Below are 24,990 nucleotides of genomic sequence, written 5' to 3' on the forward strand. Positions count from 1 at the left end.
ATTCTGGATTTTGAAATATACATATAATTAAATATTTTTTCCTTTCTCTTTGAAGTAAAATATGACCTTAACAACCCTGCAAAACATGGAAAGCTGGATTTCCTCAACAACCTTGCAACTGGACTAGTATTCATTATAGTAGTTGTGAATATTTTTATCACTGCCTTTGGAGTGCAGAAGCCGCTTGCTGAGTCAGCATCAAGACAGTAAGTACAAGGTGAGTGTGGCCTCTGCACCCTAAGGTAGTAGGGCATAGCATACAAGAATGCAGTGCACACTAGGGCATAGCTTTAAAAATAGCCACGAGCTTATCTATACAGTTCTAGCCTTCACAAACAAAGGAGTTTACTTCAGTCTACTGCAAAAGCCAAAGCGACTAGGAACTGCTAAGTTATTACAGTGTATTTGTAAATGTAGGAGTTCAAAAGTTGATGACGGCATCTAACTTTGTCAGGGGCCCCTTGCACGTGTCATGCACGGGAAGTGTAAAAGTTGTCCTTCTGGGTTGGCCACTCCTTTTCCTCATTGCTGACTAAACCACGAAGAAAAATAATATTGTTTTGCTTCCTCCAAATGCCTCTTCTTTTTTTAAGAAAGGTTTCAAGTATACTACATCCAGTCTGTTATGAACGCTGAAGACTTAATCTTTATCCAAGTAACTATAGGGCTATTAAGTCCAACATATAATACTACACATCATTGGAGCCCTTCAGATCCTATGCAGATAGTGTGGCTTTTCTGTCCTCCCAAGCTGCAGGGCTTTGGCTTTGTGGGAGACTCAGCCCGCAAAGATGTGCAGTATCACTTTACATGATACATGCAGTCATTTAGAACAATATTGTTTGCTCTACCTGCATTTTAATGTTTGTTATTTACTTACACAGAAGGATAAATATAGGAATTGTGGGAATCAAAATGGGTATCCTCCTAGTATCATAGCTATGCTGAACAATTTGGGGGAAGATAAACCTAAATTGTAGGCTTGTAGCCCAAGAAGCACTATATAGTCCAAAATCTGCCTTTAAAATAGCACTGCTAAGTCTGTGAGTGCCAACATTGCTCTGCTCTTTATCTTCCAATTCTCAAATCACGTTCAGAAGACCTGCTGAAGAAGGAATCACTTGACTTTCCTGGCAAGCCATGGTACACTGGCTACAAGGCAGACAGCCCATACATATAACATTATCAATTTGAGTTAACTTCTAGATGAAACCCTTTCTCCATGAAAAAGAAGATACAAGGCCTTTAAACCCCTAATCTGAAGATGCATGGTGCAGCAGAAATCTGTAACAAGAATGGAAAACAGACTAAAATTTACCAGGACTCTAAACAGCATGGAGGGAAATCAGTGCAACAAATTACTAGGAAGATGAAGAATGAAATTATTTTGGGGTGTGGGCAGAATCTTCTGCTTTAACCAAAACCTGTGAAATTCTGGCAGTGAAACAAGATAGTTTTATTGTAGTTTCTGGCCACAGTCTCTACAAATAAACTAATAAATACATAATTTTAGCAGGCAAGAGCACATAGATTACCTGAGATATTATCAGAATTATAGGTAGAATGTCCATCTCAGTAATACATACTAAAAAAATACTGAAACACTAACCACAAAATTGCGCTGGCAAAGCCAAGAGAACTGAATGAAGGATTATTGGAATTTTAGCTGTCTTCACAGGAACAAACATGCACAACAGCCAGGAACAGAGGCAGAGACAAGAATCTGAAATACACATCAAGAAATTAAAATAATGGACAAGGTGGCATACCAGAATCCCGACTGTGCCTCTTTTTGATACAGTGAAAGAAAAACTCAAGAGGGAAGAGAGGAGAAGCAGGTTTTGCTTATCACACCGATGTATGCTGAGTAGAGAGGAAGATGAGTTGACAATCCAATCCCAAGCCAGTTAGTGCCTTAATATAATGGTATATTGAGAAGTCAGCTACTATCCAGAAGGTAGGTATGACACACCTTGCCTTACCAGGATACTGCAGTGATGGGTGAGCTCACCCACATTTCATCCGCTATTTCTCTACTAGTACCACATTCTCTAATTAGGTGCCTTATTGATTCTCCCCAGTACCAGTGCCAGCTCTGCTCACTTTTTGATCTCTCACTGGCTTTTAGGAGATGCTGCTTCTGCAGCATTTCCCAAAGACAACTGCTGTATTTTTCTACAGCAGAACTCAATACTGAAGTGCTTTGAAGAACCCTGCAGCTGTTACAGAATTTGCAGAAGATCTGTTTTTTGTGTTACAATCCAGTTCAGCTTTGGACAGCACTAACATGCCAGGCTGGCTTCTGAACATTACTGTGCATTAGCTCTTTAAACACTTGAAGTGCATCCCCCTGCAAATTTCTCCCACCTGTCCATGGATTTTGTCTACTTTCCCCTTCCTTCCCACATGTATGTGGCTAAGTCTTACAGAAACATCAGTGGTTTTGTGCAATGTCTTACTGCTTAGCTGACACCATCTGGCAAGAAGGGGCTCTTCACAGCATTTGTGTTGGAGTTTCTCCTCTACTATTCCTTCTGTCCTCCATAAACTGTCAACCCAAAGGGCTTTGTGGCTTAATTATGACTGGGATTGTGGAATCCCTAGTGAGAAAGCTCGGTCTTAAATGAGAAACCATTTCACATATAACTTTTCTGAAATCATCATGAAGGCATGAAACACTGTTCTGCCTTGTGGATGGTACTAGCTCATATAGCTATCTATCATATATCACATACAGCTATGCACAGGCACAGTATTTGCTCACATACATAAACATGATCGGTATCTACTGCTGAAATTGTTTTAGTAAACTTGCAGTGCCTCAATAAAGGAGAAACAGTAGCTGGTTTATGTAACCTCAGGTAGAGGCAAGACCAAAGGGTGTTTAAAGCAAGTTTACATCCGTACTAAACCAGCAGCTGTGTGATCCTGCCTTCGTGCTTCTCACGCATGCAGTTTCCTAATAAAATGGCCAAATGTGGTGTCTGGGACCTGTGTTTTTTTGCTCCAGACTTCTTCAATGTGGAAGTTCTTTGTTGCTTTGGAACATTACATCTGTTGTTTGCTCATTTGTACATTGCCCTTGCTAAAAACATCTGGTCATCTGAATGTAACTTGGAAAATAAGTCTTTTTCGATCTGCTGCCACAACCTCCTCAAAGCCCTGAGAGACATGAGTGGCCACCATTTTCTGGCTTCACTTTTACTATTATGGACACTTTTCTGAAGAAAACTTAATTCCCCCTTTAAGGCAAACTTGTCATTTACTGTAATTCCTGTTTAACTAACATCTCAATATCTTTGTTTTGTATTTCAGAGACCTGAATCATTCATTCTAGATGCCATTTGCACTTGAGACAGTTACACTTGGACACAGCGGGGAAAAAAAGATAATCTGAAGAAGCTGGACGTACCGAGCAGCTTTCTCAAGTTTCTAACAACCAACACATTTGCGTACTTAAATTTTCCCATGTGTTAATATTTAAACTCTTTGGCATCTAAGGAAAGGTTGATTTTGATCCAAGGACATCGTTTTTCTGGAATATTGGCGTTTCAGTTTCTGTAGAAACTCATTGTTTTTCAGAGAAGTGGCATAAGCTCATCAAACAAGGCAAAAGCAACCCGTGGCACTTAACAGGGCTTCCCATTTTCCATGCCTTTTGTTTTTGTGGCATTTTGTCATTTCCACCATGGTAAGAAATGTCAGGCCTTCGGTTCTGGCATGGTCACATTGTCCTTTGTTTCACTTGCTTGGCACCAAACCTATGTACTCCAAAGCGCAGCAGTGGTCGTTCTTTGCAGTGTGCAAAGGGAGCTGTGCCTTGTTTTCTTTTTTGTCCACTCTAGCTAAACCAAAGATGAGACAAACAGAAATAGCAGGCTATCTTTTGTCCAGTTTTGCTCACAGGTACTCATTTGTCCTGTTTCTTCATCTCTGGACCACACTTAAAATTTCCTCTCCTTTGTGCCCAGACACACAAATAACCTAATTACTAATAGTTTCTTACTATTAACTGCTATACTTTGTATTCCGTGGGTTTTAATATATTTCTAGAAACCCTGTTAGAAGCGCTACTTTTTCTAGGCCAAACTGGAAAACTAGAGGATACAGGGTGAACTTTACGTGCTAAACTGGTACTGAGTACCTGTCAGCATTTCAAGTAGCAAATTGAAAGAAGTTCACCCCTCTGTAACTTACTTTTCCCTCTTCTCTTCCCAAGATTGATTGCTGCAGTTGTGTTACTCTTATGAGTTTATGGCTAAAAGCATAAGTAATTTTTTAATTTTTATTTTTAAACACACATATATATATAAAAATATTTATATCTTCTAGGTTCTTACCTGCTGGCTCAGGGACTGACACTTTTTCTAAATACAGTATTGCTAGTAATGGTGTAGGTTATAAAAATTTCTGCAACAAAAACATTTCAGTCATTTTTTATTTCCGAAGTATGACATCTGCAATCAGAAAAATCCTAGTTTTCTAAATTGTGCTTACTTGTAGATGCAGATTTGTACTAATACATTTCCTTACCATTAATTTTTAAATGTTCCCTTGCACATGTTAATAGAAGTTTGACTTCCGTGTGTTTCATCTCATTTACAGTTTTTATTGGTCACATTTCTTGTTAGTTATGTCTCAAAGCCCATTGATGTACCATATCTTCATTTACATGTTCTGTAGAATTACTAACAGAAGACAAATCAGAAACTTGTGTGATTAGTAATGGAATAGACACTCTTTTTCATTTTTTAATTCATCTTTTGTTGCTTCATTTCTAACTTAACATGTATTTAACCAGTATCTACCAAGCAATGGTTTTAATTGTGCGTGTTGTACTAATTTAAACGTAGCTCAGAACAAGTTCTGAATGAAGCACTCAGGACAATTTTCCTTATTTTTAACAAACCAGCAAACTGTTGAAGGACTATTCATACATACTTGTGCTATCACAGTTTCAATGCTGTAGTGTGGTGAATTGACTGGCCAAATAGCAGTGCTGAAAACCTTAAAAACCTTTCTTTCAGAGAAAATAGGCAACTATAAGCAGAGCCATTCCAAGCATCAAATTTATCTGTGGCTCAACATTGGGCAGTAATTTTGATAAGATCCTCGAATGTACCACCTTTGTTACCTTCACCTTTTTACTCACTGGAATATTTGCCCATCTGTGCATCTGGTTCAGTCTGGAGAGGCTCTCTAGAGGCACCTACCTCTCTTCTGTACAGGAAACTGTACCTAAGCTAGGTGTCTGAAGTGGTTGCTTTGTATCATCCTAAATACATAACCTGTCCAAAAGATAGTTACTTTTAACTTAGTTATGAATATTAGATATTTTTCATTGCCAGATTTGCATCTCTGCGTTTTTTTAGCAAGACATTAAAATAAGAAGAAATGTGTTTCTGGCACTTTGCTAATCCACTCACTTTTGGGCTTGTCCTTAATACCCTAAAGGCAAATGCAAACAGATGCCCAGGCTGTACTGATGTTTACCATCTTTACACGTGGTGGTGATTTGGCCCAGTTTTGAATGTAGCTTTCCGTTCCTGTGCTACTTATTGCCATGGCCCTCTCTTATGAGCATGATCATGTTTGTCTTGCACTGAAACAGCAGTCAGAGGGGGGTGCAGTACGGACATACCAGGTCTTTTCCCATTTTATTCCCTTTTTTATTGGAGCATAATTTTTGAGGTCACTCAAGCAAACAAGCTGTTACAGCAGGTTTCTCCTGAAAAACATAATAGCTGTTCTTATAGCATCTTTGCTGCTAAGCTCTTGTCCAACAGAAACTACCAAGGCTTGTATATCCCATCTCCCAGCGGCTTGTGGAACTAACTGGATCCAGCGCCATAGAGCAGGGAACAGTCACGAGGCAATGACTTGTCAACTACAGATTCCAGTGGACTTTGCAAGACACAGGTTTTGGGACATACAGGAGGGAAAGAAAAAATACTTCAAGCTTGAACTCATTGTTGGGTGCCAGGAGCTGGCTGTGGAGATCAGCATTAAGGGGGTAGGTGTCTGTTCACTTGAAGTCTGCCAGAGCTGGGCGGAACAAAACAAGAACAACAGAACAACAACAAAAAACTGTCATGAATCCTTCTGCCTCCTGAGCTCCTGAAAGTGTGGCTGAAGCATCACAACAGAGATACTTGCAACTTCAGAGGGCCTGGTCTCTTCTTTTGGTTCTAAATACATGAAAACCTGATCTGAAAGCCATCCATCTGACTACAAGACTGTACTGGGCATCAGGAGGTTTCAACTTGCAGCTGGATGTCTTTTTTAAATAAAAAGGATGCTGGTTTATTACCATGTCTTTTAAGGTGATTAAGTAACATTTGCAAAACATCCTCAAACACGCAATCCGTGTTTCAAGTCTCTGAAGTCTTCAGAGATCATGTATTTTTTAGCAGACAAAGGCATCTGCAAGTTGGTTTCAAGTATAAATTATTTAATCACATGATTATTATTCTTTTAAGTCAGGTGCTTATTTAAAATCCTAGCAAATATCTCCTAGGGGCAGCAAACAAATGCCTGGGTTTAAATAGTTCTTTGGTTTGCTGTGCTTCTCCAGCATTCTTGGTTGTAGGCAAACATTTCACTTAAAAAGAGGTCATCAATAATGAAGCGAGATGAATTCTTACAGGCTGTCTCGGGAAACGGTTCATGCCAGGTCATCCGTTTACTTCTGTTTCATAAGCTTCTGAGCAGAGTAAGAATTACACATGCCGCTCTGGTCATTCTCATTAGTCCCTTCAGCATCTAGGACTGCCTGGATTGAAATTTTTGGTGTAGCTGTACTTATTGAAGCAGGTGACAACAACTATATTTACTGGAACTGACTTTTAAGTATTTGTCTTCTAAACCAGGTCACTCCTGAAGCTTATTCTGGAGCTGAGTATTACATAAAATGGGCTGAACTAGAAAGCAGAATCCTGGTTACTGTTTTCCCCTCAACTATCATTTGTAAGGTTTTGGTCACTCGTTTTAATTTATTCTAACAAATGCTTTATCCTGTGTTCTGGCACATCTTCCCACAAGTTGCCCTGAGCCCTGCCAAACATGCTTTGGTGTAGGTACTAGATGACTGGGGCACACTGCCCTGTACCAGAGGTGCTGGTGTGCTGTGCTCATCTCCTTGGACCAGGGCACGGGCTTGTTACTTTCTGTTACCCTAAAAGCCTGGATGCTCTTTTGGTATTAGAGGAAGAAGAAACATGATAATCTCAATCATTCAAATATGTACAAAAGAGTTCTCAGAAATGAGTGACAGAATCCAAATGCTAAGCTCTGCTTATTTTCTAGTTTACCAAAGGTGTTGCCATTGTAAGTTTTATCTGGTTCAGGAAATGCTACATGCGGTACCAATTTATGCACTGTTTTACAGTTTGTTTTCACCACCCCTCCCCAACAATGTCTAAAGCTGGTCCTTGTTCTACAATATAATTTTGTCAAACCACAGGAGAACTGGCTCTACTGAAAGTGTGTTTACTTACTGCAGGGCAGTAGGAACACTTAGAAGAAAACTGATGATATATTTTCATATGTATGAACTCGTATCTTTGATAACCTGCACATTTAAAGAAAAATAGTTCATCAGTTCTGCCGTAAGGTTAGAGGCAGCATCGGGCATACAGAAGTACTGAGACCAAAAAGAAGCAGGCTCGCCATCTCCTTAGTTGTTTGCATACAAGAAAAAGCCACGTTGCTGCTAAATGACAGTGTTTTGCTTTTAAAGAAATTATTTGCAGGTCATATACATAAGCACAATATCCCAATGTGGGAGATGGAGCCTCCCATCTTTGCATGGCCGTCCCCACAAACCCTACACTTCCATTAAGAAATTATAATAAACCAAGACCTTCTGAATACTCCCAGCAGTTTTGCTACGCTGTCTGTAGGGAAATGATCTAGCAGAGCAGAAGCACTCCTGTTTAGTGCTTCAGACAACACATTCAGTATTATCACTATTAAACCAATATCCAGGAAAGCATACTGCAAAAGAATAGTGTAGATACCACATTTCCCTTAGAATAATCAGGAAACAACTGGTACCCCAGATATCACCAGATGGTAGCTCTTTGTAAACTACTTTTTTCCTAGTAGAAATGAACATGGCTAACATCACTTAAACATACACAAATTTAATGACCTTAAAGTGAAGTTCACGCATTTCAAAGACCACACCACCAGTATGTTCAGACACAGATTTTGCCCCAAGGAACTACCCTAGAGGACAGTATGTATCTTGGAAGAAACCTCTCACAGTGATGGGAAATGAGATGATGTTCTCCTTTATGAAATAACATTTCAGCGTGTCATTTTGATTTTAGCAGCTTTCACATACAACAGCGCAAGGCACCATGGTCAAAAGTCTTGAAAAGTAAGCAAACTATCTCAGGACTACTACTCAGCTTGAGCTTGGAAGTATGCAAAGGAGAAGAAAGTTTGCTGTGCCTCATATTCCCACCGCCTTTATCTCAGAAAGCTACATGTCTGAGGCGCAGGCTGTCTTTTTCCCCTGGAAAAGGGAGAGGTTGCTGCTTTACAGCTGAAATATTTAAGGAGCAGGAGAGGAGCCCATTCACCCTGGTGTCATGCGGGGGTCTTGCTGCAGCCTTTTAATGGTTGCAGGTGATCAACAAGGCTGGACCAGAGTCAAAAGCTAAACCAAGACATTACTAGAGCAAGAAATAAATTAAAATAAATGAGAGAAAGCATTTGAGGAAGAGATAAATAACTGCATGGCCACAGCAGGCTCTTAGAGGAGGTTTTTCATCAGAGGCTGGTTTAAGTCCAAACACTGCAGGGGTGATGTGCCAGCTGTACCCAGTGTTTTACCCTCAACCCCACTGTCATTTATTCATATGCTTACATTTAAACACATTCAACAGCAGCAGGAGAGCAGAGGAGGCAGGAGCATGGGCAGAGGTAATAGAAATGTGTAGACATGGCACTTAGGGACATAGTTTAGTGGTGGACTTGGCTGTGTTAGGTTTGTGGTTGGACTTGATGATCTTAAAGGTCTTTCCCAACCTAAATGATTCTATGATTCTGTGGAACACTCACACTGTTAGCAGGTGGCTCTTGGCTGTGTCAGGGAGCAAACACTGGCCGTGTTAGGTACATACACAGCAAAAAGACTGACATGAATAAATGTGGTGTTTAAAGGCTTCTTCTTCTGCAAGGAGGAATTTCACATTTTCACACTGATTGGATGCTTTTCTCTGTATTAAATGCACACGCTCAACCTCGGCCCCACTTTTCTAATGGCCCTTGGCTGTGATATTGGAAGGATTGCCTACCTGTCATTGCAGGATACATTATGATAAATAGTGGAAGACACAGAAAACAATCTTTTCAAGAATAATATCTAACCAATTATTATCCAAAGTTAGTGACAGAAAATTACCTTCCCTGTTATTGGATGAAATGAATTATTTTGAACTCACTTTCCTCTTCTCCACAGTTTATTGAAGAGAAGAACTGTTTTCATGGTTATTTCCCCCCCCCCCCTTGGATTATTTAATAACGAGAACTATTTAATAACCTAGCTGCCTTCCCAAGGAGAGTGCCACAGTTCCCCAACTGGGAACAGAGATTTCCCAATGCCTGCTCATCAGGCAAGTTGGGCTTTGTCAGAAACAGAGACAGCAAAAACTCTGGTTACTTTTTCTTCCAGCCTCCTTCACGATGCTTTCCACTCCCCCTCCTCCGCTTACCAATCTTCCAGTTCAGAGGTAGCCCCAACCCCCTTTCTACAGTACAGGTTTTAATTAGTTAGGGGGTGAGTGATAAATCTGGTGCCATGTACAAAGAGCCACACCAGGACTCCTGAAACATTGCCAACCATTTTCACTGGTGCCAAAAATATTTGAGAATAAATAGTTTCATCACCACCCAACATTACCCCAGTTTCCTGGCATCGAGGATGAAAATAATTTAAAGCATTGGAAAGGCCTTATGTTTCACATTTGTGTCGGACTTGTGGAAGCTATGAAGGGGGACAGCTATGTGTCTTTACCCTGAAACAGGATTAATTTTTTTCTGTGTCAAAAAATATGATTCATCAAGCATGCCAGGGAGAGGCATTGTTCAGGAAAGAAATGACTGTATTTCCCCTCGGGCCTCTCCATCGCTCGTGGACATTCAAATTCTGGGAACATGACTAAACGAAATCAAACTGTATGAAGTGCACTAAATGGAGCAGTGTGAGAGCAAGCCACGACAGGCCTGTGTTGGTCAGTATTCTCCTTCACACTCTGTAAAAGCTCTTTTTTCTCCATGCTGATAAAAACCCAGGTTTGAAAGCCCTGCATCCCACAGCCACCCTGATAGATGTCATCACAACATCTCGAAGGGACCATGGTTATCAAATAGCGATGCCTGCATCTTTAAACTGTTACTATGTTGTTTAATTTGCACGTCCCCTTCACTTGCACAGACAGGGTGTAATGGAATAATGAGTCTTCTTGTTTCTGTTTCCAGAGTCAGGACCAGCCTAGACTCATCCAGGGCTGAATTCCATCCAGCTCTGAATGAGGAATTTCCTTCCTACTTGTTTGGTTTTTTAACAACTCCATGCTAGTCAGGACAAGTTTCACCTGTGCCCCACAGTGGTCCCTGCCTGGGAATACCCTGCAAGATGCCTTTGCAACTCTCATAGAAAACTGCTATCATGTAAATTATTATTATTATTAATAATTATTATTATTTTCTGCTATCATTCTACCTATTATACCTGGACTTTGAACTTGGTTCCTACCTACCATAAACTATCTTCCTGCCTCCTGGTAGGGTAGAGGTCTTCCAGAGCAGCGCAAAGCAGCAGTGATAAAACAGGGTGACTTGGGCCACCTCCAAGAAACACATGCGAGACCTTAGAGTGAAGGATGAGCTTCTTCTCACCTCCGGAGGCTCTAGCTGCACAACCATAAACCAGCATAAAACTAAAGCAAAGCAGGTATGGAGTGGTGTATGATATGGGGTGGGAGAACAAGCTCCTGTACTTGCCTTATAAACCCTCCAGGTGAGAGATTCAGAAGCTGGTCCGACCCCATGCACACAGCAATGGGACAAGAACATCCCCTCTGCAGGACCCTTAATCCACCAGAATGCAGCCAGCTTGTGTAAGGTGTGGGGCAGAGAACAAAAGCTACCAACAGCATATGAAGGTACCCTTTGGAGTCTAAAACACATCTAGAAGCATCCAGCACAGCTTCTGACTGGTCAGTGCTCATCTGTGCATAATGGGCTCAATTTTGCATTTGAAGGTAATGATGAATTCTGGATTTTCCTCTCTTGGTGTAGAGGAAAAAGTGTGAGAGTAGAGCTATTGCTGATCATTCCTGGTTATTGCAGCACGGTGCCTGTCTCCCTTGTGCTACCCCTTGTTTCCCCTGTGCCAGCATCCCAAGAACCAGCCCAGGGCCGGGGTTACCGTACCCCTCTGTAGCAGAGGGCAGGCAGCTCCGTGCCCTCTTGCCAGCTTGCCTGGCTGGAGAAAGGGGCAGGAAGCACCAGCTCTGCTCAGGAGCGACCTTTTGGTTTTGATACCTGTGAATTTTAAAAATGTGTTGTCCTTCAAAGCAAGAACATGCTGGAATTGGTAGGATGGAGAGCGCAGATTTTTTTGCCTCTTCCTCTCTGAAAATACCCGGAATCCATTTTGTGCTTGGGAACCCTGTTAACAAATCTTTATTGAAAATGAAACACTCAGGCAAGTGGAAAGGTCATCCCAGGACACGGGAAGGGTGGGAGAGGGACAGAGGGCTGAGCTCTCCCCAGGCAGCCATGGGAGCACGGTAACACACCTCTTCCAAACATTTCCAGTGTGCTTCTCAGCCCCGGGTAGATTTGGAAATCTCAGCCTGAGTGGGTGTTATTTTTTCCTCCACAAAGAGATGAGAAACGTAATACAGCTGTCCACAACCATTATGGATCAGGAATATTTAAGAGGCACAGGCATCCTATTTTCAACATCGGCTAGGAAATTTTAAAATTAATTAGGCCAGTGCAGACAGTGGAAAATAATCTTAGATCTCTCCCCTTCTGTTAATGCAGAGCTGTGGCATTCAGCAGGGAGGCAGCCGCAGGGACCAGGCAGTGCTACCATCCAGGGCCATTGCTGGGGCTGGCACTGGTGAGTGTGAGACAGCCGCTGGATGGCACGGAGCATCCTCCGGACAGGGGCTGCGGGGCTTGGTCCTGCGAAACCCCCAGGGTAGCTAAACCTAGGGCTTAAAAAAAATGGAAAAAAACCCCACCTGAGTGTGATGAAAGATCTTGCTACTGGAAAGAGAGGACTTGATGTAAGTTGCACCATGAGGACACATCTTGCCAGTTATTTATTGAGGCTTCAGATGCCGTGGTGCTCCTGCTGCTGGCATCTGACTTCCCCTGTTAGCAGCTCACGAAGTGCAGACCAAGTCTGAATGGTTTTTGCTTTACTAGGCACAATGTTATTAAAGATTTATCAACAACAACATGGCAGACAGCTTTTCCTTGCAACCGCAGTGCATAGTGGTCTGTGCTCCAAAATAGAAAGGGCAGGTCAGGATTCACCTGAAATGCTCTTTTATGCTGAAGCAGCTACACTGAATTAAAGAGCGCGATGCTGCTGCATACCTGTCTCAGCTCCAGCCACAGGTTTCTTTTGCATTTGACATGAATAATGTCCCTATGAAGAGGACGAGTTGAAGCTATAATGAGAATTACCCCCTCCCCCAAATCCTACAGTTTCGTAGCTTAATCAAGCTGTTTTTTCACTCTTATCAGAACCTTGGTGACGTCCATGGCGAAAAGCTCTGCGCCAGTCCCTTCTCCTGGCACCAGGCACGAGACCTTTGCTGCAGTGGCAGAGGGTCAGGCCACCACATGCCTGCTCAGCACAGATGCAAGTGTGGCCTCCTGGTAATAAAGCTGCTCCTCTCCCTCTTCTCCCGAAAAGCTGCACGCCAGGCAGTAGGAAAGTTGGGGAGATACCCTCCTTTCAACTCATCAGGCAGAGACACTCCAAGGGAGGGCAAAGGATGAAGAGGATGTCTCTTGCTGATCAACAAGAGATCCTCCTCCATTCGCACTGACAACCCAGCTCCTGTTTAACAGCGTTTCACGTGCTATGGGAAGGTGCCAAGGCTCTGGGGTTCCTCTTGGCCCCTAAAGAAAGTGTTTCAGCAGGGGATGCAATCCAGGCTGTGGGTCAGCAACTTCCCCCTGAAGCTTCTCCTGCTACAGCACTGCTTTGGTAGGATCCTTTAACACTGCCCACAGGAGCACCTGGGCCAGCAGTTCCCCCTTCAAAGCTTACCCAGAAGAACAGGCCAGTAACAAATTCGTCTGCGTGTTCTTACCTGAGTCCCTTTTTGGATGGTCAAAGTAGCCTTTAAAATCAATCTTGTGTCAAAGTCACTTTATACCAAGAGGTAGACCTCCACCCAAGTCTTGATGATTCATTGGACTACCAAAATGACACAAAGTCAAGGCTTAACCAAAAGACATCCAGTCGTTGCACCAATGTGTCCTGTTAACTTCAGATCACTAAACAAGTTAAGCAGAAAAACTGCAAAGACTTTTTGAAACCAGATGAAAACGTTAAAAATCTTGCCAGAAATACCCAAACCAAAAATTTAACTATCACAGAGCAGAGACCAGAAGGGAGTCAGTCAGCAGACAGCAGCCACAGGAGGACAACATGCCAAGGGGTGCTTCTGGAAAGAAGCGCAAAGCATTAACTACAAGAAAAACAGTGGCATTTTTTTCTCAGTAGAGATTTTATTTCAATTTAATTGCCAGCTTCACCCCATTAAAAAAAAAAATCCATTAATTTCTACAGAATTCAAGAAGTTGTACATTAGGAGAAATGATTACAAAACAGGACCTGTGAAGTACAGCAAACTGTATTTGTTAGTGCAACAGCAACGCTGATTACACAGCCACAGCATGGCATCTCTCTGGAACAACATTTCTGCATACAGAACAACAGTGAAAAGCATCCACAACTGCACATTTTGACCAAATATGTTTCCAATTTATTACAGTATGAGGAAAAAAAAAATCACAAGTGAAAGAAACGGAGTAACTTTGCCTTGGCAGCTTTGAAAACTCCAGCCAGCAGCTATGAAGTAGCCCAGTATGTCCCAGAATGAATCATCACTTTATTCCAGCTCTGGCTTCCAGGCACATCATATTCTCTGAAGTACTTTAAATAGCAGTCTGTCTTTAAATGGAATTGTGCAAATTCATTGTATGATCTGTCACTTTGCTTCCAGCGCTCTCTGCATGCCATGCAGGCGCCCCGTCACTCTACCTTAACTATTTACATGGCTCGGACCAGTCGCCTGCACGCTCTGCTTAGGGGGCTACCACACCAGCTAACTCCCGTCCTTGAATCTAGATAGCCCCAACATGACCACCGAGCCAATGAGAGGCAGTTCAGCTTCACTTTAAATCAAAAAGCCCATCTATAACAAAAAAAAACAGGGAAGGAAGATTATTTTTGGCTAGGTATCAGGAGGCCTCCAGGCTGAATAGCGCAGAGCTCATCCCCCCTTCCCTCCCCTCGGGATTCATGCACAAGTCACACAGCAGCGAAGAGGGATGATCCCCAGTGGGAGCTGCAGCAAGTCCACGTGCGAGGCACTCGCTGCAGAGCACAGTCTAAGCTGGCAGGGGAGCCAACTGCTTGATAACCTGCACACTCCCACCCTCCAGAGACCACAGCTTCTCCTTGCTCCTCTCTTTCCCGAGAACCACGTTCAGCCCTCCAAGTCAGCATCACCCACCCAACAGCTGTTTAGCCCATAATGCCGCTACAGGCACAATGCGCCTTATGCTGCAGGGAAAGGCAAATATTTTACTTCTTCAATGAGAGTTGCACAAGGTGAGAGAGGGGATGTTGAAAACATGCCTGCTTTTTATTAGCTCCCATACATTTACTGCCTGCAGCACAAGAACCATGGCATTCACTATAGCCTCTAACCCCTGCACATGTAACCACCGACTGAATTTTACACAGCCAGGACAACTTCCCTGCACATAAAGTAAAGCACATTCCTAAATACCAGTACAGTTTCAGCAGCAAATGCCAAGCTATTCTTGACTTGACAGGGAAGTTGAAATTCTGCATCTAGACAGGCTCATCCAAGACCCTGCCTCATTTATTTCCCAGTAGATAACACTGCTTGCCTAGAAGGACTAGAAGGACCTGACTCCCATGCAGGTACATATGGGCTTCCTCCAGGAACTGACAATGGAATTATCACTTCATCTGCTTGCAGAGTAGTGTAGTAAACCTCAGTATTTGCGCCTGAAAGAAAACTCTTCCAAGAAAAAGAATGTCTCCGAACCTATGCACATGCCAATTTTATAGCTAGCCTCACTTTTACTTTTTAAATTAATAACTAGCACTGATAAAGGAACAGATTATTTTCTATTCTTTGCTGTCAGGTCCTTTAACGAACAACACCTGGGCAAACCAAGACTCATTTTTCCTCTCTCCTCCCAGCCCTAACCCTGGGGATAGCTCATCCTGGATTTTTCTTTTTTTTCCCGAGAGGCATCCTCATCTCAAGCAACCTCAGAAAGGGAAGAAATATAGCCATAGCCTTTAGTAAACTTTCCTATTCTGTATGGTTTTCAAGGCTCAAGAAAGCCACTCAGTTTAAGGAACTGAGAGGACCGTGTCCTACCGCACACCCAGCATGCTCCTGGAGCAGCCTGATCGACCCGAGAGGCTTCCTGGCACTGCAAGGCATCCTTGAACCAGTAAGTATAGCAGATTCTCACCTTCAGATGAAATAAGGCACCGGTAATTTCTGTAGGTTTTAGTAACAGCTCAGAACAATTTGCAGCCTGTTATTCAAAGGTAACATGGTGGATAATCTAAACAGAAAGAATCTGCCTAGCAGCAGTAAGGCCTCCGTTTCTGCTTTAAAATGACATGTGACTGTTGCGATTACTTTGAATAATGGGTTTTTGTGTAAAATAGAATACCGTTCCTCTAATGAGGTTTCAAAGTTGGCTTCAAGGCAAAGATTTAAAACCCCTTTAGATTTCAGAGGCATTTTTTCCAGTCCCTTAAAAAGGGGCTGCTATAGGAAGTAAGCAGCAGTGGGGAAAGGAACACTTCATTTCAAATGTTGTAAATTACAGCTCGTTTGCTGGAGGAAAAAACCCAACCTGTTGTCACCTTAAACACAAGGCAAGGCAGAGAGAAAACAGAATATAATTAAAGCACTTCCCAAAATGGAAGGCAGCGTAACAGCAGATTGTTGTGTAACAAGGGCAGCAGAGCCTCACGGTTAGCCAATTCTGTAGGAAATGCGCTCAGCTCCGTCACCGTTTTCTCCCTAATAAGAGTCCCCATGGAGATTAGATCGAAGAGATGCAAGAGCTGGTGGGGCAGAGGCAGGGGAAAATAAGTCTAAATAAACTGCTCTGCTGGGTGTTATTTTGTTCGCATGGCATTTTTCTCATTCCATGTTTTACACTGCAGCAATCAGGCTATTAAGTGTTTATATTATCCCTCGGCCCACTGCTGATCTTGGGGTACGTCTGCCTGTCTATGCAGAAAGCTCTTCTGTTCAGTGCTGCACAGTTACACCAGGGGAGCTGTTAGGGAAACGCCAGCTCCGCAGTCAAAGGAGCCAATGCAGCTGTGTAATAGCCAAGCCAGCTTTAACGTGGCTGGTGGAGGCACCGTTCACAGTGTAAACCCAGCAACCTGGAGCTCGGCAGAGTCAGAATAAGCACTTAATCCAAATAGCTTGTGCTGACTTACAGTGTGGCTGTAGCGTTACCCCTGCAGCCCGTCCGATTTCACTTGGATGTTTCAAGATGACCTGCGCTCACACCAGCGATGGCCACGAAGATGCACTGTCTGTTCTTGAGATTTGACCTAATGAAGACTGTGGCTACCTCTACACAGGGTTGGCTCATGTCCCAACCACACTGCAATGCCGTAGGTAAAAACACTTTATCAGAAGAGTAAAATCAGGGTCCTCTGAGCCCTTTTTCATCTCTCAAGACATTTCCCACAAATACTCTTTGGGTCTTTTATTTTAAAATTTAGCCCTGTACCCAATTCCTCCTCTATATTATATGTTTGCTACTGTATCAGGCTGAGTGTTGTCCTGGAGGGAAATACAGTTATTACAAGACGATTTGCTTTGGAGAAGATGATGACATCTTTATAGCATGAATAAAGTTTAAAGCTGGAAGACAATTTTCAGTCTGTTTCAAGAAAACCACTCCAAATGACTGAAAATTTCACATGGGATCCTCCGGTGCATGGTAACTTGTGATGTAGCTGCAACTTTTATTCGGGTGACATTTGATTTGATCCGGAAATCTCTTCATTCAGTCAGTGAATGAAGACCCACAAAGTATCTTTCTCACCAAGTAGAGGGACATGGTCTACCCAAGCTCCTTACACTCTTGAGCGGGTAATTGAAGAACTATCCACTCAAAATGTCATTTCTCAGAACTACTTGCACCTCCACCTGGAAGAGGAAAGCCATTTGTATTGAGCTAGGCAGGAGCAAGCTAAGAAAGCCCAAGCTGCTTCACTTTCAGCTCTGACTCCCTGCATCTCCCTCAAGAATTTTAGTCTTACAACGGTTTCTGCAAGTTTTTCAGGTTTCAACTCACAGAAGAAAAACATAACATCATCAAATGACATTAGGAACAACCTCAGGCTCTTCAAGTAAGTATACATATTCTTGGCCATAAAAAAGCCCCATGTCATGGCACTTAAGTCCCTGCAAAGTATCTTGGATTACTTCAGTTTCTTAGATATACAGAAGGTAAAACACTTCACTGGAAAAGGAAAAGCTGAATAAATCTGAAAAATCTTGGTAGTTTGAAGTGCTTCAGATCAGACATTCTAGTTCCTGGGACGCTCAGCGGGCTGAGAGAACCAGTCTGCACCAGCTCCAAAGCATTCAAACCATACTCAACAGCTGAGTGTGAACATGAACAAGGCAGGCTGGGATGAGGCACGAAGAGGAGAATTAGAAAACACAGCAAGTACTTGGCATACACAAAGGTAACCGGCACTGATAAACTTCGTAGGTGCTAGTGCCCACCTGAGCTCAGGCAGTAAGTATAAAGGCTCTAGACAAAACAGACAATCCTGAGATGGAGATCCTTTTCTTAGTAAGGCTTTGAGTACATGTGTTTTTTAAGTGCTTTTCTTAAATTAATTATCACAAAAGACAGGCTAGCATTCCTTAAAACAGTTGTGATCCTTCATTCCAGTATAAAACACATATGCAAACATGGCTTAAGACCCATGATCACTTAGGATATCATTTTAAAGTTTGTATTAAAAATATTTTTTATCCAAATGATAAATATTCTAAAATAAGCATTTACAAAAATAAATGGTCCATTCCCATAAGGAAGGACATATATAGCTGAAATTCTGAATACATCTTGAGGCAATACAATTATTGATGAAGCTAGTTAATAAAAATCTTTGGTATGAGAGTATAGTACATTAATATTCATGCACTGTTGTCTTCCCTTGGCAGGTATACTGTACAGACAAGTGAAGAGGCAGCTTTTCCTTAATTTCTTGATATGTCTTCCAAATACAACATACAAATATTTCTAACGTGTCTTCCTATGATAATAGGAGAAAAGCCCAAGATTCTCCTGGCTCTTCCTACGACTTTGGTATCTAAAATAGAATGAAGATGGGAGGAAAAAGAGAAAGTGAACACGGTTTAGTTTCATTCTAGTAGCTAGTAAGCAGCATTTACAAAAAATAAAAATCAATAAAAAGACAACTCTAAAAGAAAGTCCATTTCCTTCAATATTGTATACATCAGCTGCCAAGACGGCATAACAATGAATCTGTTAGGATTCATCACTGCAAGTTCAGACACAGGAAGAGGAGATTACTGAGTTAGGTAAGGAGGCCGCTTTACACCTGAGCACAGCACCGGACGGTGCAAGCCTGGAACACCACATCCTGGTCTGGTGGCCCTGTTACACATGGGGCATTGAGATACTGCATAGGTACAGGAAAGAGCCTCAAAAACTGGAAAAAAGAGCCTTGGAACAAAAGACTTGGGGACATTAGTTGGTAATTTTAGCAAAAATAAAGACAGTTAGCCAACTTGAGGCACAAGGACCTCCACAGGGAGAAAATATGAAATGTCAGCTGGCACAGAAACAAGGGGCTAAAGGACTCTGCAATCTGGTAGAGAAAAGCTTAATAAAAATGATAGGCTGGAGCTGAAACCAGTTCAAACTGAGAATAACACACACACTTCTAATGCTATGGACAATTAATGGATCAAGGGAAGGGATGGATTCTCTGATTTTTTGGTATCAGCCCCTGAATGCTTTTCTGAAAATGCTTCTATTGAATGCTGGTGACTGAATATGATGAAGGGAACTGATGGCAGCTAAGGAAACACACAGGTTAGCCTTGAAGGTCTAATGGTTCCCTTTCAGCCTTAAACCCTGACTCCATGGACAGTCCAGCTGAGGGACTCTCATCTGGGAATGAAGGGTAACACAGCCCAGACTCCCACAACACCTGAAATGTCCATGAACTGGTGCTACTGTAGCCTACAGCTCTGGGAAAAAAATAGTAAAGAACAATGACCAACTGTAACTGCTGTGACCCAGGTATAAGGAGCAGAAGGCACTAAACCAAAACGGAGTTTGGATTCTGCTCCCCATCTACCACGTGAAGACTGGTACTTCCCACAGCACTGTATGAAGACTCGAGAGCAAGTGACACCTCTGAATCAGCTACTCTCTCTCCCTGGATCTCTCCCACTAGCACTGACTCACTGCTTCACTGAAGTTGATCCATGTGGACACATCGATGCACTTTTTGCTAAGAGCTGGCACTCTCACAGCAACGTTGGGTGAATGGAAGGTAGGACCGCGAAGAGGAGCAGCAGCTCTGCTCTGCTGGCTGCTGTGAAGCAGGTGGCTTCCAGGCACAGCTAACACCCAGAGCCAGCAACAGGGGCAATGGTTGCAGCTGCTCAGGCTCAGCAAATTGAGCCAGCGTCCTCTGGCCCTGGCACTGGTCATGCTTCAACCAGCTCCCAAGGGATGTGGAAGCCAGAAGGTTTGGGTCTGTCTCATGGCTGCTGGGAATCATGACCCACTGCTATAGCAACAGGAGCTCACATGACTACTGTCTTTAAAAAGACACCCTATTTGTGGCATCCTCTGTAGGCAAACTATCCATTATTTATATCTTGGCATGTCTGAAGTGCAGTTTGTATTCTAGCCTCATTAATGAATGATGACACCTTGACCTGCTCTATTAAGTAAGCCATGGTAGATCAAGAGGCACACTGCTCTCACAACCTGTGCTAAAGTAAGGCAACCAAGAGAAAAAACACTGAAGTAGATTACCTGAATTACAGCAATACCAAAATAATGCAAATCCTGCAGCAACGCTAAAACAAGCGAGGAAAAACACTGGACCTAAAGAAAACAAAGAAGGAAACACATTAAGACAGAACAGAGCAGTGGAAGTTTAGCTCAGTTCATAAATCATCAATTGCTATTAATATGCATAATTAAGTGTATTCAGATGAAGCTAACATTCACAATTATGTATGTTCTGTAGCTAATGTACTATGAAGCACATTTACTATACTGTAATTAATTTTTACTACAGTTACTTTGACACCATTCACCATTTGCCTCTGTTCAGCTAGCTATATCCTATGAAATTTAAGTGAAAACTTCCTTAGATGTTTTCTCACTCTAAAACTTTGTGCAAAAACCCCATTAAACACTACAACAACATACTAGCCAGACTACTGGGACCTCACCACACAGTGTAGCATTTTACTCTATAAAGAGCCCCCACTGGGCCAATGCACTGCCTGTGGGTAAGAGTACATTGTGAGACTACAGTCCCTTGGAAGCAGATTTTTAGGGTTTTGTTTTTTCCCCACAGATGTTCCACAAATTCCACTTTCATGACAAGAGCAAATATTCTTGTTCCTGTTTACAATTCTGCTGGGAGCTGAAATGCAGAGACACACACACTCCTAAACCAAATCTCCCGCTGGAACATGTGCCTGCCTAGAATTACATGCAGTTTAACGCTGATGTTCAGTATTGATGTTCAATAAAACCTTTCTAATTCATACTTATCCACAGATAAAACCTCATAAAGATTTACATCTGCTTCTTTATTATCTAATAATCTATTTGTATTTACTACTTCACTATGAACTATAGCTACAATTAAACTGCACCTGTCAATTTAAGGACAAACACACTGCAGACCAACAAATTAGTGGAGCTGACCAAATGGACAAGGACTCTGGAGAAACAGCAAAGGAGCAAGGACGTGATTGCTCCTTCAGATGTAATCTCCCAACGAGGGTGGCTAGCAGCCAGACAATCTCCAGTCTGAGGCCAGCTCTTTCATCAGCAGAGTAAGAATAGAAATTATTTAATTTTCTTATTTCCAAGTGCTTTCTCGGTTCTTCCTGTACTGTTATGCTGCAGTCAGCAATAGCGATGTGAAAAACCTGAATAGCAATTCGGTTCAATATTCAAAGTAACACCACCACAGGTAAAAAAATACATTGAGTTAAACTGTGTTTCTGCTTCTCATTTCAGTTTTCTCTCAGGGGAAAACTGGCAAAAGGCTCAGTTCATAGAAGGTGCTTTTATTCTCTCATAATTGTATCCAAATTTCTCAACAAAATATCAATTAAACCTAAATGATAAAATAGTTCATTATAAATTTTGAAAATTCTTCAGCTTGCTTTCAGATCTTCAATTCCTTTTCAAAATATCTTTCAGTGAATAAATGCACAGGCACACCATCTTCTTTTCTGTCTTTGTTTCCAAATGATTTGTACTTAAATTGAAAGCTTAAAAAGACATGAAAAAATTTGAAAGTTATATAAAAAAATTATTGATGGCCTTATGCAAAATGACAGCAGCAACAGCTGAATATACCTTACTATTCAAGCACTGAAGAAATCATAGGAAATGAAGACTTTAGCTATAACAGTGTAAGCAAAAATACCATTGTAAATATTGATTAAACTCTACAGTCTCTTGAATTTCCTGGCACTGGTTTCCTCAACAGCAGCCCAGTATGTTTTCCTCCATTAATTCCACTTAACTTGTGACAGTAAAGACATCATAAAACAATTTGTTACATGAAATGCAAATTACATGATAAAATAAATTGCATCATAATCTGAAAAGCCATTCCATCCAGTGACACTGTATGCATTTATTTACCCCTGTCACTTAGCATATATTTCTCCTTGTCAGTGTCTATCTCTGTGGAATCTGTGGTTTCTAGAAATAAAAGCAACACATGAAAAGTTAGTACTCAGCTCAAGCAAACAAATGAACACAATCAGCACGTGCAAAATTGTGCAAAACAAGACATTTCAGAAAAATATCCAATTTTGACATAAACTATTAACCCCTCCAAACGTAAATCATCGCTATAGTTAAATCTGGATATATGTTGATCAAAACACACAGGCACATAGTCATTTGAATTCAACTAGAAACAGCTGCAGCAACACCTCTGATCTGGTTAAGCACTAACCACATAAGTAACATTACACTTGTTTCCCAAGTGAGGAAAGCAGGAGCTAATCCTTCCATAATGCCAGAAATTGTCATTGTAATACACACTATTTGCTAATATATGTGCTAATCTGAAAACACCCCTTAAAGGCATCAACATTCTTTCTGTTCTTAAGTAAATCTCTGGGCATAAATGTATCTGGCAGATGAAGCACTTGAAACAAACTGCTTGGCGCAGATTTTTTATCTAAATTCTGTTCTCAGCTAAAGACATGTACAGCTTCTTTGAAAGTCTGTAGGTACTACATGCTAACATTTGGTGCACATAATTTTTGCCTCTACATTTCTGCAAACTCGAGTAGAAAAAGAGGTTCACCTTAAGACAAGGTGTTCAGTAGTTAGTAGCAATAAAGCCGTTCCTGCTTTGGGCAAAAACACTTGCAGCTCTTTTAGAGGTGCCTTTGCCATACAGATGTGGAGATAACATCGTCTGCAGAATGTGTGTGCAACACTAAACACCACCACCGTCACCATAAATGGCAGAGGAATTACTTTCCTTTAATGCATCACGAATCTGCAAAACAACTTTTTATAGCCAAACCTCTTTGTGGTCAAGAGGGTTAAAAAAACCCAAAAGCAGAAAAAAGCGAGAGCTCCAAATCTGGCTGTCAGTAGGGAAGAATCTGAGACTGTTTGGTTTCAACTGATTTCCTTCTTCTACGTGACAATCTGGAGCTAGGTGACATGCCTTGGGAAACTGCTCTGCTCACCAAGTCAGCAAAGGGGACTTGTTGTCAGCCAACATTAGACAGCGAATATCTGTCTCCCATGCTAAATACATCCCTCTCAGTGGGGTGACAGGGCATAGCGTTCAAGCAGAACAGAAACATCTAAAGCACTTTGCTGCAAAGCTTGAGAGTCACTGAAGCAGAAAGGATTGCTGCAAAGCCTCCATGGTGCACTCTGTATCAATGGCAACCTTACACAGCCTGCCCGTTTTGGAGGATGTCCTCCCTATATACTCTAGCTAAGAAATCCTCACACTTCACAGGAGAGCACAGCGAAATCTCTGCCCTTTTGTCAGGCTATCTCTGTGTGGGGCTGATCTGATCCTTTATCTTTCTAGTCCATGTCAGCATTGAGAGAAATAAAAACATTTTCTGAGTCACTTGGAAGAGCCTGTTTGGCTTCAATAGCTCTGAAGTTGCCCATGCCGTGTGCCTTACCCACCCTCTAGTGGGAATTCTGAGACATTACTAAACATTTCACTTACAATATTATACTTGAGGCAAAGAAATTTTGTTCTAGCACGAATTTTAAAGTTGTTTTAAAAATGAGAAAGAAATCTTTGAAAGGATTTCCTCTATAGAAAACATTTTTCGTATCTACAGCTGCATGTAATCTATTACAGAACTCTGTCCTGGCCATAGTTCATCAGTGTCCTCACCAATAATTTCTCCAGGTGTTTATAATGCTGCTTGTTTCAATTCAACCTGCACTTAGAACAAAGTCCCCATGTTAGGGATTCCCTTTTTTCCTCACATTTAGAAACTCTAGTGTCAATTAGGTAAATGCTCTGTGCTAAATTTGATAAATTTAACAACTCCTGCTATGAGTAACATTTGAGTAACATAAACGTTGTACATGTTAGAGGTCTGAAGGATAATGCTTTTAATATTCAAAATGCCCAAGTTCACTTAAATGAGAAATAATGCCTCATACTGAAAAAGAAGCTTTTCCTGAAGAACAGAATTGTTTGTGGTTTTAGCTTAAAATCCTGCACAGAAGTTTATCGACCATTTAACCCAGAATGCAGACATTTGTTTTAGTTACAGAACTCCTAAGAAGCAGCAAACATATTAACACAATCATCTCATTATTTCCTTCTCAGGTCAATGTAAGGAAACTGCAGAGTCTCAGCATGTCATAGCATTGTAACTCAGTTATTTAAATTATTCTCATGGTTCTGAGGATGGTAACATAAAGAGAGTATACCAAGATACAGAGAATTTAATGACTTATGGTTACTGGAGTCCCTTTGCATAATACAACAGCAGCAAAACAGTTTCAGGGCACCACAAAGAGCTCTATTTTATCTGTGAAGCAATTCTAGAACATGTACTTGTTATGTGCAGTCTGAACATGAGAAGCCCTAACCCTGCCAACTCATGTGGCTACCTGAGTAAAAGCTCTCAGAAGTAACCACATAAATCAGGCGCAGGGATAAGCTTGTTTATGGTCTAGCTAAAAGTGAAAACATCATGCAGACCCCCCTTTCAGCTGGTTTGTCCAGGCATGACAACAGCATGAGGCAGTGTGAGAGTTCATCTTTGCAATATCTGCACAACTTTCAATGTCAGTTTTATGGGTATGGATGAACTCGGTCACAGCTATGCTATTTCTAGTACTCAACTGAATTCAGACTGTCTATATGAGATG

The 24,990-nt window shown here is 41.7% G+C and overlaps 1 protein-coding gene and 1 long non-coding RNA gene across 2 annotated transcripts in view; one reads left to right on the top strand and one right to left on the bottom strand.

The window, feature by feature from the left end:
• The window catches only part of CARD19 (caspase recruitment domain family member 19), a 51,086-nt gene that overhangs the window by 15,224 nt on the left and 10,872 nt on the right, over positions 1–24,990 (bottom strand). Inside the window, exons 4-5 of the mRNA XM_075053568.1 lie at positions 22,252–22,311; positions 20,389–20,460 (exon numbers count right to left, since the gene is read on the bottom strand). Coding sequence (XP_074909669.1) covers positions 20,389–20,460; positions 22,252–22,311 — 132 coding nt within the window. The remainder of the gene's footprint in view (positions 1–20,388; positions 20,461–22,251; positions 22,312–24,990) is intronic.
• LOC142042958 (uncharacterized) lies at positions 224–6,306 on the top strand. The gene is made up of 2 exons (XR_012653890.1): positions 224–1,957; positions 3,316–6,306. It is a non-coding gene; the product is annotated as an uncharacterized LOC142042958 (long non-coding RNA).

This window comes from Buteo buteo, chromosome 21 (assembly GCF_964188355.1).
Source record: "Buteo buteo chromosome 21, bButBut1.hap1.1, whole genome shotgun sequence".
NCBI classification, from domain to species: domain Eukaryota; kingdom Metazoa; phylum Chordata; class Aves; order Accipitriformes; family Accipitridae; genus Buteo; species Buteo buteo.